This window comes from Nanorana parkeri, unplaced genomic scaffold (genome assembly GCF_000935625.1).
Source record: "Nanorana parkeri isolate BGI_ZX_2015 unplaced genomic scaffold, ASM93562v1 scaffold462, whole genome shotgun sequence".
NCBI lineage: Eukaryota > Metazoa > Chordata > Amphibia > Anura > Dicroglossidae > Nanorana > Nanorana parkeri.
This window is the reverse complement of record NW_017306730.1, coordinates 1107981-1121601: the sequence shown is the minus strand read 5'-3', so window position 1 is coordinate 1121601 and position 13621 is coordinate 1107981. Positions and strand designations below refer to the sequence as shown.

Sequence of the window (13621 nt, the reverse complement as noted above, 5' to 3'; positions counted from 1 at the left end):
TCCCCATCGGCACGGGGACAAGGTGCTTTTCCAGGGGGCACCATGGAAAAGCACCCTTCCAGTTCAGATCAAGGGTCTGGTAGAAATTTTAGAGGGGATCCCACATTCTTTTTTTCCGGTTTATGGGGGCGGGGTTCCCCCTTTAAATTCCCACCAGATCTAAAGGGCCTGGTACGACTTTTGGGAGGAACCCCACTCACTTTTATTTTTAAGTCAGGAGTCCCTCCTAACTTTCTAAACAAACCTAAAGGGTCTGGTATGGATCGGGAGGGGGACCTGTTTTTTTACATTTTTTTTGTTTATTATTTTATCATTATTTTTTGGGGCAGGGCATTTTCTAAGCGTTTTTGATGCCTCCCTAATGCCTTGCAAATGCCTGCCGAATGCCTGGTTAACGCTATAGGAGCGTTAATGAGCCTTGATCGTGGGGTAAATTCTCGACGCACATGTGAAAAAGCCCTTAATGTTACACGTGCTGGATACAAAGTCCCAATTATTTCCTCTTTTCTAAATATTAAAGTGGATGCCACCAGACCAACAATAATTGGTTTGGGTTCCACCCCTCTTTCTGGTTTATCATACAGCTGATCTTGTCCAATAGAGGAATACATGCACAAATTTCTGCATACTACTACAGGAAATGGGGAGACTTACAGTCACAACATGATTGGAGGATAAGTAGATAGCAGAAACCTGTTAAAGGCACACTTTAGGGGATACGAGTTAAGCTCTGGTCTTAGGATATTGCTCAGGTAAAGTTGTTGTAAAAAGGGACAAACACCAGTAAAATTTAGTTTGAAAAAATTAGTTTTCAAATTGTTCAATTTTCTAATAGTTAATGGGGTCAGATCAGCAATCAATTTGACCGATCAATCGAAGGAGCAGAACGGAAGATATTTCTTGAACAAATTAAGTTCTATCAGTGAACATGCTTTTTGTTTGAGAAACTCCATTCATTTCTAAAATGAAATACTAAAATTAAACAATATTTTGAACGGCATTCGTCAAGTCTCTGATGGCAATTATCAAATGTTCTGGTATGAAAGTTTGTTCGAAAATCTACTAGTGTATGGCCAGCTGTAGGAGAATGCTTTAGCATAAGATTAAAACTCTGACCAGCTGCTGGTTCCCAGCTCAGGGGAGGTTTAAACAAAACTTCACCACTTTCAAATTCCAACTTTAAAGACAAGTGTATTAGTTTTGTAGCAGCAAAAGAGAGTAACGAATGATAGCAATGGTAAGAATCACTTAACTGATCTGACTACATTAAAATGGAATCCGGTTAGTTGCTCCTGAGTACTGCCATTTATACATTATAATATAAATATATAATTTTCTCCAAACTAGATCCATTAACCTTGAGGAAGTGTTTAGCTTCGAAAAATTAATTAACACCACTATTGAACAGGATCTAAAGTCACTCAAATGGTTGTTAGAAAAACAATTGATCCTTTGGTGGGACATTACCACTCATGAACGCTACCTAGTAGACGGTATAGTTCCCAGAAGTCTCCGTTGGGATATCCCACCAAACGATGGACTTAAAGATCAGGAGTCACATCTAGAATGGTTGAGATTTCTTCACCATTGTGAGGAAAAACTCCTACAGCTCCTAATAGCTAGAAAGAGACGTAAATTGGACTTAGTGGAGATTAAGATAAAAGAGCTTAAAATAAAGATCGAATCCCAAGGAGTACATTATCACTCCCTTTTACCTAGCTTTTTTTAAATTATCTTTTTATGCATATTTATTCTACAGACTTTGAGTGATACCAGCTTGTTATACTAAGGATAAAATGTTCAAGCAGCAAACGCAAAGCGTCAGCAGGATATTAATGGCATAATTGTACCTTCTATGTACTTACCATTCCGCCAAAGTATTTCACTACATAAAAGTAATTCAGAGCCAGCAGTTCCAGATAGGTTGCTCCTATGTCCTTGGCGAGCTGAAGTCCTTCATTAGCAGTGACAGAAATCTCTCTGTCTGAGGAGCACATAGGACAAGTACAGAATGGACCATCTGAAAAATAAATGGTATTGACTGACTCGATACTCACACTTGTCATCCTGCATAAGGTCATTGCTCTATAAGAAGATTGCTCCTTTTTAGGATGCCTGTCAAAACCAGGGGATCACAAAACCTGGCCATAATATGTAAGATTTTGATTGATCAATTCTCTGACATGTACAAAAAAAATGTATAATAGCTGGCTAAATTGGAATCTATTTTGTTCAATAGTATGGACGTGGTAGTACATGGCTACACCTAAGAATTGAAAACTCAGACATGAAATCTCAGAGCAGGTATGTGCCTGTTGGGAGAAGGAGTGTTCAAGCCTCTATGGATAGCTGTACATCTATAAGCCTCTCTCGATAGCTATACATCTAGAAGTATTGATGATGTAATTGGAATGTTTCCAGACTTCATGCAACATAAAAGGACAAAACTCTACCCATACATTCTTGTTTAACAAATCCAGGATTGCATATGAACTTAATCTGCTTCCTCTTTCTATACCTGTGAGATAAATTGGTAATCTATATTCCAATAATATTTTTCAGACCAGCTGCTGACTTGGTTTACAGCTGAGAAAGATACGAAGCTAAATATTAACTTCCTTTACACTTTGGCCCAAAGAATTTCAGGTTTTTATGTTGCCTCATACACTACACTTGATATTAAAATATGCCACAACATTATAAAAGTATATTTGTTGCCAATTTGAAGGTTTATTACAGGGTGGCTCACGTTGATGGGCATTCTTTTGCCAAACCTTGCATTTACTATTGAAATGCAACTGCATACATTTGAATGGCAAACTCTGGTTTTGAACAGGCTGTGTTTAACCTACTTTGCTTTCAGTTCAAACACACCTCAATAGGAAATGTTGCATTCAAAAAACACACGCAACGCAAAACAGGTGAAACAGGTGCTCAATTACAGTCAGTGGGATCTTGCTGACCTGTGTTTGACTTGTGTCCCAAATGCATGTCAAGCACATGAAAAACAATATCCAATAAGATGAGCCCTAAATAATATTAATTTTTTGCAAAGCATTTTCACCTCCATCTTTCTTTAGTTAGAAATTAATAATACTGATGGCCACATCCACCATAGGAAACTTAAATAAGGACCCTGTGAAATACATTTCCCCAATAAGACATACCTGCAGAAAAACAGAATAGCTACCGACCAATCCTACCGCTTGAGCTGTTATTGCTGAGGAATCATCCCCAGAAATCTGCTGGGAAACCAACACATTTGGGAGTGTTGATCTCCTGTGTACTGGTTTGTCCTATGGACCTCCACATCACTGCTGGACATAGTAATGATGGGAGGTTGATGGGAGAACCCAGTGATTTCCGTAGGCGACACAGCAGATCGACTCTCCTGAAAGTGTTGATTTCCCAGTAGATTTTATTAGTGTTCAATTAAGAATGTTAGTATATAATTCTTCTCCCTCAACATTACGCTCTTACAACACAACATTGTCCTATACTATTTCCAAGCAACTCACAGGTACCTGCTGTTTCAGCCAAGATATCTCATAAAGCACACACTATAAAGTGATTCAATTATTAATTAGAGCTCCTCCTCAAACACAAGCGGGGTACAACCGCTTCTTATGTGCCTGCCATATAATATCCGGAGAAAAGTCATAGTCCTCTGAATAAGTTATTTCCTGCTATGTGAAATCAATACCACATTCACACTTGTGGATCAATTATTAATAAGAAAAATACATCAGACAATGGGCTTTGCTGCCTGATCAATGATTCTGTGATAGACACTTACATAGGGGTCTATTCACCAAGCTGCCGAGGGCAGTCGAGTGAATGACCGATCTGAAGTGAAGTGAGCCGAACACTGTTCGGCTATTCACTTCAGGCTGGTACGGCTGACTTCAGCCGTACATCGGCTTGCTTCGAGTGGCTTCGGGTCGGCCGAACATGCTGTACGGCTACGATCCAGATGAATTTACCCCATAGTTTAGTCTGTGCAGTCAGTGGCATTTGGAGCCATCCTGATTTATAAAATCCAACCATCATTGTGTATAAAGCAATACATGAGTCTCTTGACACTGGTAAGCAGTTTTTCTTGATCATGCACCTCATTACAGAGCTAACACACAAATAAATTACTGCTCTGTCAAGCGTTCAATTCTCAGGCATCACAGCATTCTTTCAGGTGTTATTTCTTTTAAAGAAAAATGTTATTAACCCTTGCAGTGGGGCTACTTCACATTGCAAGGGTTAACTGCTCGTTAGTGTCTAGGTGCTAAAAAAAGAAGTTATACTAATCCGATCATTCGAGTCGCCTTGTTCTTAGACTGATCCCTAGAGCCTCTCTCCCCAGCCACTGCAGTGGTCTAAGAATCCTTATGTCATCATGTTCTATACAACTGTATAGATGTGAGGGCGCTGAGGAACATTCCATCTCTTCTCCCCGCAGGTGCTGGCTGCAATGGTCTGTGTCCCCGCTGCCTCTGCCGATACAGGCAGGGAGAGCAGTGGGAATTGAAAGGGACACAGCCAGCACCAGCGGGGAGGAGAACGGAGGAGCAGAGCGGCGGCAACTAATCGAAAATCAACTAACTGATGATGAGAATCATTGCCAGCGATTCTCATTATCGATTAAAATCGATCTAATTGATTAGTTGTTGCAGCCGTGGGGAGAAACTAATCTGCAAACCAGCTTATAATAACACATTTAAGTGAAAAAAGTAAAACCTGTGATTTTCTACTATCTTCAAGTTTCTATGCCAAGGAATAATCAAATCCACAGCATGTACGTGGTGGCACATATTCGTTTACCCAGGAGTTACATGGGCCCTGGCTACATCTGTGATACAGTGATGGGATACATCACTCTTGAGAATGGGCTATTGTAGGAGTCCTTACAATGAGAAACTGAATTTGCAAGTTTATGGAATTCTCTGCTCCCTTTAAAAGTTGTTTTGCCCTACTGAATCATGTCTGAATATCTCAGCATCCACTAAAGTCCATGTGCAGCCTAGGAAACACAGCATAGGTTACTAGTAATAACTCAAGTATATTTCATGCAATAAATTACAATAAGAAGCTGCACTACTCACCATTATGTCTAGTACCAATGGCCAGCACCATAATTGGAACAAAGCTGTGGCGGTAGATTTGTTTTACCACTGGCACAAAATTATTCTTTATATTCAGAAAAGAAGCCTTGTCATTGACGGAGAATTTGATTACAACAATATCTGTTTCTTGTAGCCTGTTCTGAGATTCCCGTGAGTCATTGTCAAATGTGTCCTTCAAAAACATGAATAACAAATAAGGTTCATAGTGAAATGACATTATTTATCTACCAAGTGTTATTATGCAATTAAAGCTTATGCACTTAATTATATTGTTTGCTATTTAAAAAAAAAAAGCCAGTATAAAGGAAAAGTAATGGTGAAAGAAAACACTTCAGGGTTTAATCAATCATTTTTGGCATAAAAGATTCTTAAAGGTCCACATAGCTGGGGACATGGCAGGGATGTGTCCATTGCATGAATACATTGCGCTAGAACAGTGATGGCGAACCTTTTTGAGCCGGAGTGCCCAAACTGGATCACTAAACCAACTTATGTATCTCAAAGTGCCAACCCTTCAATTAGACCTGAATACTCTCAGGGGGCTCTGCAGTTCTGAGGTGATCTGTACGGGCTAAGTTCAGCGGGGGAGAGAGGGAACTACTGCATAACAAAGTTAATTGGACTGGGACCGCTATCGCTGCGTCCCTTTGGTAATGCGGACCTGGGCTCGCGTGCCAGCAGAGGGGGCCCCACGTGCCCACTCTGGCACGCGTGCCATAGGTTCGCCACCGCTGCGCTAGAAGGTGTCCCTCTGTTAGGATCCAGAACACCTCCAGGTGGCGCTGGAGCTAAGCCCTGCAGTTCCTGTGCTCACCTACAGGTGTCTCCAGGCAGCCAGGAACTGTTAGGTACCAGACCACCATTGAGTGGCGCTGGAACCTGCAGCTCCAGTGCTCATCTGCGGGTGTCTCCCAGCACTTAGCCATCACCTGGTGCTTCCTGGGAGGGTATTTAAACCCTCCCTGCAGTCAGGACGATGGCTCAGTATTGTTTCCTGTGAGTCCTGTTACCAGTCCTGAACCCTGTTTGCAGTCCTGTTTCCTGGGAGCCCTGTTACCAGTCCTGAACCCTGTTTGCAGTCCTGTTTCCTGGGAGTCCTGTTATCAGTCCTGCACCGTTTGCAGTCCTGAACCCTGTTACTTGTTTATTGCTATTTCTGCTCCTGTCATATGTTATAGGTGTCTGGGATTATATTTGGTTGGGGTCACGCTCCTTATTTAGGTTTGCTTTTTGTTTGTTTTTTCTGGTTGTGCCGTTTACAAATAAACTGTATATCATACATTCTGCTTTGTCCTGTGTGGTCATACGTGTTTGGTCTTCCCGTGTGGTTACCTGCATATGGTGTGGAGACACCTGTGCACGGAACCCTGACACCCTCTTTCTCATCTCAGAAAGTTAGGAGGTATGCTTCCAGGACGTCAAGCAAGATATGCAAACATGAAGTAGGAAGCTTTATAAAGGTTAGGTCATTATGAAATTACATTCAGTGCATAGGTATTAAGCTTTACGATTTCTGCACTTGTACCCAGGGACTTAAACACATTAATGAGTAATGAATGCAGGCCAACTTGTATTACGAAATACTTACCCAGTCAGAATATTCATACACCACTACCTCGACATGACCCAAAACTAAGGCTTGGTAGACCTTGAGACCTGGATTTTCTTGTGTGTGAGGTTCATTAGCTCTATAGCCAAGGTAAAAAGAGACCAGGCTTGAATGATCTTCATTGTCCTCTTTCCCAAGTGATAGAATCCCAATTGACCTTAAACAAATAGAATTCTTATTTACTCATTATATTTGAGCAGTTTGAATAAATAGATAACGAAGCCGATAAAACAAACAGCGACACAAGGTTCTGTGTTTGAAGTAAGCCAGGGTAGATCAAACTTAACAAATAATGAAAAAAAAAAAGAAAGATTTAAAATGATCAGTAGAGCCAGAAGTAAGGACAGCTAAGCTTACATGCAATTCATGACTTCCTGCAAACGTTAAGCTTGGAATGATTCCTCTGCCTCCAATGCCTTCCTATTTGTCACTCGGTGCATATTGCCTGGCATGCATGTCTATACGCTGAGCAGACACTCCTCAATCTAATCTTCATCATGCTTATCTTTGTGGAATTATAGACAAATGAATAATTGTCAGGGTTATCTGTTAGCTCACATGGGCTTCAGCTTGTATAAGAGGTCACTTCCTGCAGACACTTGCCTTACATTCAAAGTATTTCAAATTGAAGTACACCTTTCTGAAGACAAATCCTCAACCCATTGTCCCTACAGTGTGCTAGACACCCTTCATTGTCTATGTGTACTGATATCAATAATCCAATCATGAAGGAGCGAGTGGCATGCCACCTGTTTCTCCCCAATGCACAACATAGGGTCTCTGTGGCCAGCAGCTGGACCCCACTACTGTCACATTAGGGCACAATGCCTGCCATTTTGTCTTTAATTGTCGGCAATGTCTAGAATTGCTGACAATTGCACACTGAATGGCATGCAGCCTTCCCATGTGACAGCACTGGGGTCTGCCTATTGGCCCTTCATGGAGGAACAGCAGAAATTGGAGTAGTTATCAAGATGGCACTGGAGGGTGCCTAGCACAGGGGGTGGTTGGTGTTTTTCTATCAACCAAATATAGTTAGGCACCTCAGTTAAGGGATTACCTTGCCCAGGCTTTAAGACCTGTCTTCTTCGCACCAGCAATCATGCTCTGAATAAGACTGCTGTCATTGGCTGTCTACAGAACTCTCTTCATTTCCATAATGAATGGAGGTTCTTGCGAGACACAGCTTGTATCACTCCAACATCTTCCAGTGTCACTGATCTTCTCCAATCCTCCATTTTCCATTCACATGAATCGGAACGCTTTGCCATCCAGTGTTCTTATTAATAGAATGATGTGACAGCAGAGTTGCTGGAGAATGGTCATATCACACCTGCTGGACCAGCCGCCCCCCCCCCTATGCCTACGAGTTTCCACATGATGGCAGTCATTTGGGATTTCACAAGCTACATTTTTCCTATGTCTCCGAACTGTTGGCATGCATATGTTTGACACGGTCCTAGCCACAGCTACAGAGTGACTTATCCACACTGAGCTACATCAATTCTGCTTTACATGGAGGTCTCCCAATGCCACATAAGCATGCTGGAGAGTGATGTGCTCCAAAACAAGCCACAAGCACCTGTAATGGACACCAGCAAAGGGGACGATAAGGAGATTGTCAATGCTGACTCCAGATTGGGAAAAAGCTTATTGCCTGGCTCTTACATGCTTCACGCATCATGTGTTCTGACTTCACTGTGACTACATGTGCTGAGTGCCTATTACAGTGACAACTAGTATTTCCAGGAGGTCAGCAATGGCAGACTACATATTTCTAGGTTTTCTTTTTTTTAACTCTGTTTATTGAATTCAGACATGTTCGCAGCTAATACAACAAAGCGGTGATTCAATGATTGTCAATCAAATAATACAAAACCAATACAGTTAGAGTCTGTCATCTTTTGTTGGGCTAAGCAAGAGAATTCACATATACCTAGAGGGTAGAGCAAATGATAAATACCTGAGGTAAAAGGACAATAGTAAGGAATAGTGCTAAGGATACAACGTTCTGAAGATGTATTGTCTCAGGTCAGAGAGAGGAGAGAGAGACATTCCTCCCCGAGCTTCTGGAACTTTCAGGAGCAGTTTCTGTGATCATATACAGTATACTGTATATGTTTTCATATGGAATGCTTGGATAACCAGGGATACCCATTGTGTTAATGTGGGAGCTGATGGCTGCATCCATTTAAGGCCAATCACCTCAGGGGTCATAAATAGGGTTTCCTGTAACGCAGCCACATCCAACAAACCAAAGAGGCATTTTACTGGGGTGCTTGGTTTAGGGCAACGTGCCAAGGAGCACAAAAAGACTCCAAAAAGAGGAGATTGCGGGGCACATCCATATACATGTACAGAGTACATTTCCGAGTACAGGTTTCCTTTAATGTATTCCCCCTACCTCCCTCCTTCCATGCTACTGTGATAGGAGTAAGCAAGTTCTATTTAAAACTACACTAAACTGATGTGTCTCAGCATAAGTGTACCACATATCAATGAATATAAAATATAGTAGAGAGTACATATTCAGATTCATTTATTAAGGCGATTTCAGGTTAATACAGTGAAATGTGCCACAATGCAAAGATGTTTAAGATGTGTGCAATGTGGTGCGCAACAACACAAGTGTGATATGCTTCCTAGGTGCATCAGAGTGCCATTCAATTGGTACTGAACCTCACTGCACAGTAATGTATTGCAGCATGTCACTGCACAGTAATGTATTGCTGCATGTCACTGCACAGTAATGTATTGCTGCATGTCACTGCACAGTAATGTATTGCTGCATGTCACTGCACAGTAATGTATTGCTGCATGTCACTGCACAGTAATGTATTGCTGCATGTCACTGCAATGTGATAATGTGAATGGGCTCCAAAGTCTCACTGCAGATGAATGTACTAGCCACTAACTAAGAATGTTATACCATGTCCAATCATCAGTGATGCCGGTGTCATCGTCATTTCTAAATACGGGCCTATGTACGCCACACGTCCACCTACAGGCCTGTATATTCCACACAGGCCTGTATATGCCACACGTCCACCTACAGGGCTGTACATGCCACGCATCTACCTCCAGGGCTGTATATGCCTCGCGTCCACCTACAGGCCTGTATATGCCACGCATCTACCTCCAGGGCTGTATATGCCACACGTCCACCTACAGGCCTGTATATGCCACGCGTCCACCTACAGGCCTGTATATGCCACACGTCCACCTACAGGCCTGTATATGCCACATGACCACCTACAGGCCAGTATATGTTGCACTTCTACCTATAGACCAGTATACGGCACAGTTCCACCTACAGACCTGTATACAGCACAGTTCCACCTACAGACCGGTATACAGCACAGTTCCACCTACAGACCTGTATACAGCACAGTTCCACCTACAGACCTGTATACAGCACAGTTCCACCTACAGACCTGTATACAGCACAGTTCCACCTACAGACCGGTATACAGCACAGTTCCACCTACAGACCTGTATACAGCACAGTTCATCATCTCTGACAAACTTTTTCCTCTGGTTTCCTCTTTCATAAAGTTGAATGTGCCAAGTGAAGGCTTTATAAAGTCACACATTATAATCACTGACACCTTTATTGCTGCTGTCCTGTTCTCATCTATAAAGAGAACTTGGTGCCTTCGTAGCAAATCGGATGATGATTGAACCTTTCCAGCTGGTCAGACCAGTTCATGGCGCTTTATATATTATTAGGGTGTTTACCTTCTTTAAATAATATGTGTAATAAACCCTATTTCTAGACTTTTACTTTGAACCACATTTTTCTCATATACATTTTCTTCCACATGACAGGAAATGTCTTCTTTAGCCTTGATTCACACCAGAACGTTTTATAGCTCGAAACTCAAAGCTCCAAAATCCCATGTTTACGAATGTGCCTGCACATGTATTGAGGGGCTCAAAAAGGTTCATGAGGGGCTCCTAATATGTGTGTCACTCCTAGAGCTGGTCACTTGTTATGGAGGGCCATGGCGAGATATGATCTACTGTAATGGATGGAGTGATTATATGTTAGCAATGGTCATGTCCCCTGAATGCTTCCTGTCATGTGTTTGTATTTTTGATATGTTGTAAAACAAAAATAAAGTTTTTATTCCCTTTAAAAAAAAAAAAAAGTGTACGTGAGCAAATTCTGGGCAGAATTGGGCATTTTAGCCCCATGGGGTTCAATGGAAGTGCCTCAAAAATGCCTGAAAAACCACCATCTCCTCTCCTAGTACAGAAACATACAAATACAAATGTTCCAGCATTGCATGGAAATGTTCACACGCCCGGTCCCTGAACATGGGACAGCCCCGGTCCCTAAACATGGGACAGCCCCGGTCCCTAAACATGGGACAGCCCCGGTCCCTAAACATGAGAGATCCTGGGTCCCTAAACATGGGACAGCCCCGGTCCCTAAACATGGGACAACCCCGGTCCCTAAACATGGGACAACCCCGGTCCGTAAACATGGGACAGCCCCAGTCCCTAAACATGGGACAACCCCGGTCCCTAAACATGGGAGAACCCTGGTCCGTAAATATGGAACAGCCCCAGTCCCTAAACATGGGACAGCCCCAGTCCCTAAACATGGGACAGCCCCAGTCTCTAAACATGGGAGAACCCTGGTCCATAAACATGAGACAGCCCCGGTCCCTAAACATGAGACAGCCCCAGTCTCTAAACATGGGAGAACCCTGGTCCATAAACATGAGACAGCCCCGGTCCCTAAACATGAGACAGCCTCAGTCTCTAAACATGGGAGAACCCTGGTCCCTAAACATGGGACAGCCCCGGTCTCTAAACATGGGAGAACCCTGGTCCCTAAACATGGGAGAATCCCAGTCCCTTAACATGGGACAGCCCCAGTCTCTAAACATGGGACAACCACGGTCCGTAAACATGGGACAGCCCACGTCTGTAAACATGGGAGAACCCTGGTCCCTTAACATGAGACAGCCTCAGTCTCTAAACATGGGAGAATCCCAGTCCCTAAACATGAGACAGCCTCAGTCTCTAAACATGGGAGAATCCCAGTCCCTAAACATGAGACAGCCTCAGTCTCTAAACATGGGAGAATCCCAGTCCCTAAACATGAGACAGCCCCGGTCTCTAACCATGGGAGAACCCTGGTCACTAACCACGCGTGAGACAGCCCCTGTCTCTAAACATGGGAGAACCCTGGTCCCTAAACATGAGACAGCCCCGGTCTCTAAACATGGGAGAACCCTGGTCCCTAAACATGAGACAGCCCCTGTCTCTAAACATGGGAGAACCCTGGTCCCTAAACATGAGACAGCCCGGTCTCTAAACATGGGAGAACCCTGGTCCCTAAACATGAGACAGCTCGGTCTCTAAACATGGGAGAACCCTGGTCCCTAAACATGAGACAGCCCCGGTCCTTATTCCTGGAGAGCCCCAGAATGACCCCTCACTGTCGTCATAAACAGAGTACAGTCCTAGTCATACAGGGAGACCTCTATACTCCATTGTACAGTCCCCCCTCCGATGTACTTACATGTCTGAGTGTCCGAGCTCCGGGCTCATGTCATCGCCCCGTGTACAGTGAATGGACGGTGATCACTGTCAGCTCCTGTGTGTGCGGGTTAATATTCACGGAGTGCTCTGCCCTGATTGCAGTGTGTGCCCTCCCCAGCCACCGGAGAGAGAGAGAGAAAGACACACACACACACAACACAGCACACACACAACACACACACAGTGCCTGCAGTCAGCAGGAGGAGCGCACAGCGGAGTGTGGGCAGCTGAAATGAATTCTACTGAACATCATCCGTACAATCGCCTTGTTGTGTTATAGATGTGACTGCTGATCGCTGTGCCAGCAGAGCTGTGCTGCCAAAACCCTCTCCTGCTACACACACACAGCTCTAAGATTTCACAGTGTATAGGAAGAGAGTGTGCCCCCTACATTCACTACAAGGCTGGCTCTTCACTGATGTTTCCAGTCACAAGCCTAGCTATAGGGGATCATACACTATACAACCTCCTTTACATCTACCACTGCCTGATTAGTGAAAGGGCTCTCATATAAGGGATCATACACTATACAACCTCCTTTACATCTACCACTGCCTGATTAGTGAAAGGGCGTTCAGGTTTGCTCTCATATAAGGGATCATACACTATACAATCTCCTTTAAGGTGCCCATACACTGCTCGATTCTCGTACGAGAATCGCGGGAAATCCCGCGATCGTACGAGAATCGAGCAGTGTGAACGAAGACGTGCGACCGTTTCTACTGTACGGTCGCACGTCTTTTGTCTAAGGAGCACGCTAGAAAACCAGCCGAAAATCGTACGATTTTCGGCTGGTTTGAACGGTGCTCGGGAGACAAATGCCGAACGGGCCGGTGTGCGCACGCGCACACTGCCCGTTCAGCATTGCGGTCATCGGAAGCTCGCCCCTCAGGGGGGCGGGCTTGCGATGATCGAGAGTACGATCTGCCTGTCCAAGATGGGCAGATCGTACGTTTTTTTTATTACTTTACAACCATCGCAAGACTAAGGTCTTGCGATGGTTGTAGAGTGTATGGCCACCTTTACATCTACCACCAACTCTGTGGTACAGGACACTGCCTGATTAGTGTAAGGGTGTTCAGGTTTGCTCTTATATAGGGGATCATACACTATACAACCTTTACGGCAGGGTCACCCCAGGTGGGCTGTTTGGGTTATCAGGTGGGCTTAACTAAAAATCACAGGGCCCCATACGAAATTTTGCTATGGGGCCCTGGGATTTCTAGTTACGCCCCTGGTCCATTCTGTATTTTATTTGCAAATAAAGTACTGGATGGACGGATTTCCTTGCGTGTGCCGTTTTTTTACCTATTGACCAGTGATGCTGACTCAGCAGTGC

General features: G+C 43.7%; 1 protein-coding gene across 1 annotated transcript in view; it reads right to left on the bottom strand.

Moving 5' to 3' along the window:
• RHOBTB3 (Rho related BTB domain containing 3) overlaps positions 1-12368 on the bottom strand; it is a 49948-nt gene extending 37580 nt beyond the window's left edge. Inside the window, exons 1-4 of the mRNA XM_018560526.1 lie at positions 12263-12368; positions 6706-6883; positions 5097-5289; positions 1866-2020 (exon numbers count right to left, since the gene is read on the bottom strand). Of these exons, the coding sequence (XP_018416028.1) occupies positions 1866-2020; positions 5097-5289; positions 6706-6883; positions 12263-12291 (555 nt within the window). The 5' untranslated portion in view covers positions 12292-12368. The remainder of the gene's footprint in view (positions 1-1865; positions 2021-5096; positions 5290-6705; positions 6884-12262) is intronic.
• Positions 12369-13621: the final 1253 nt, after the last annotated feature.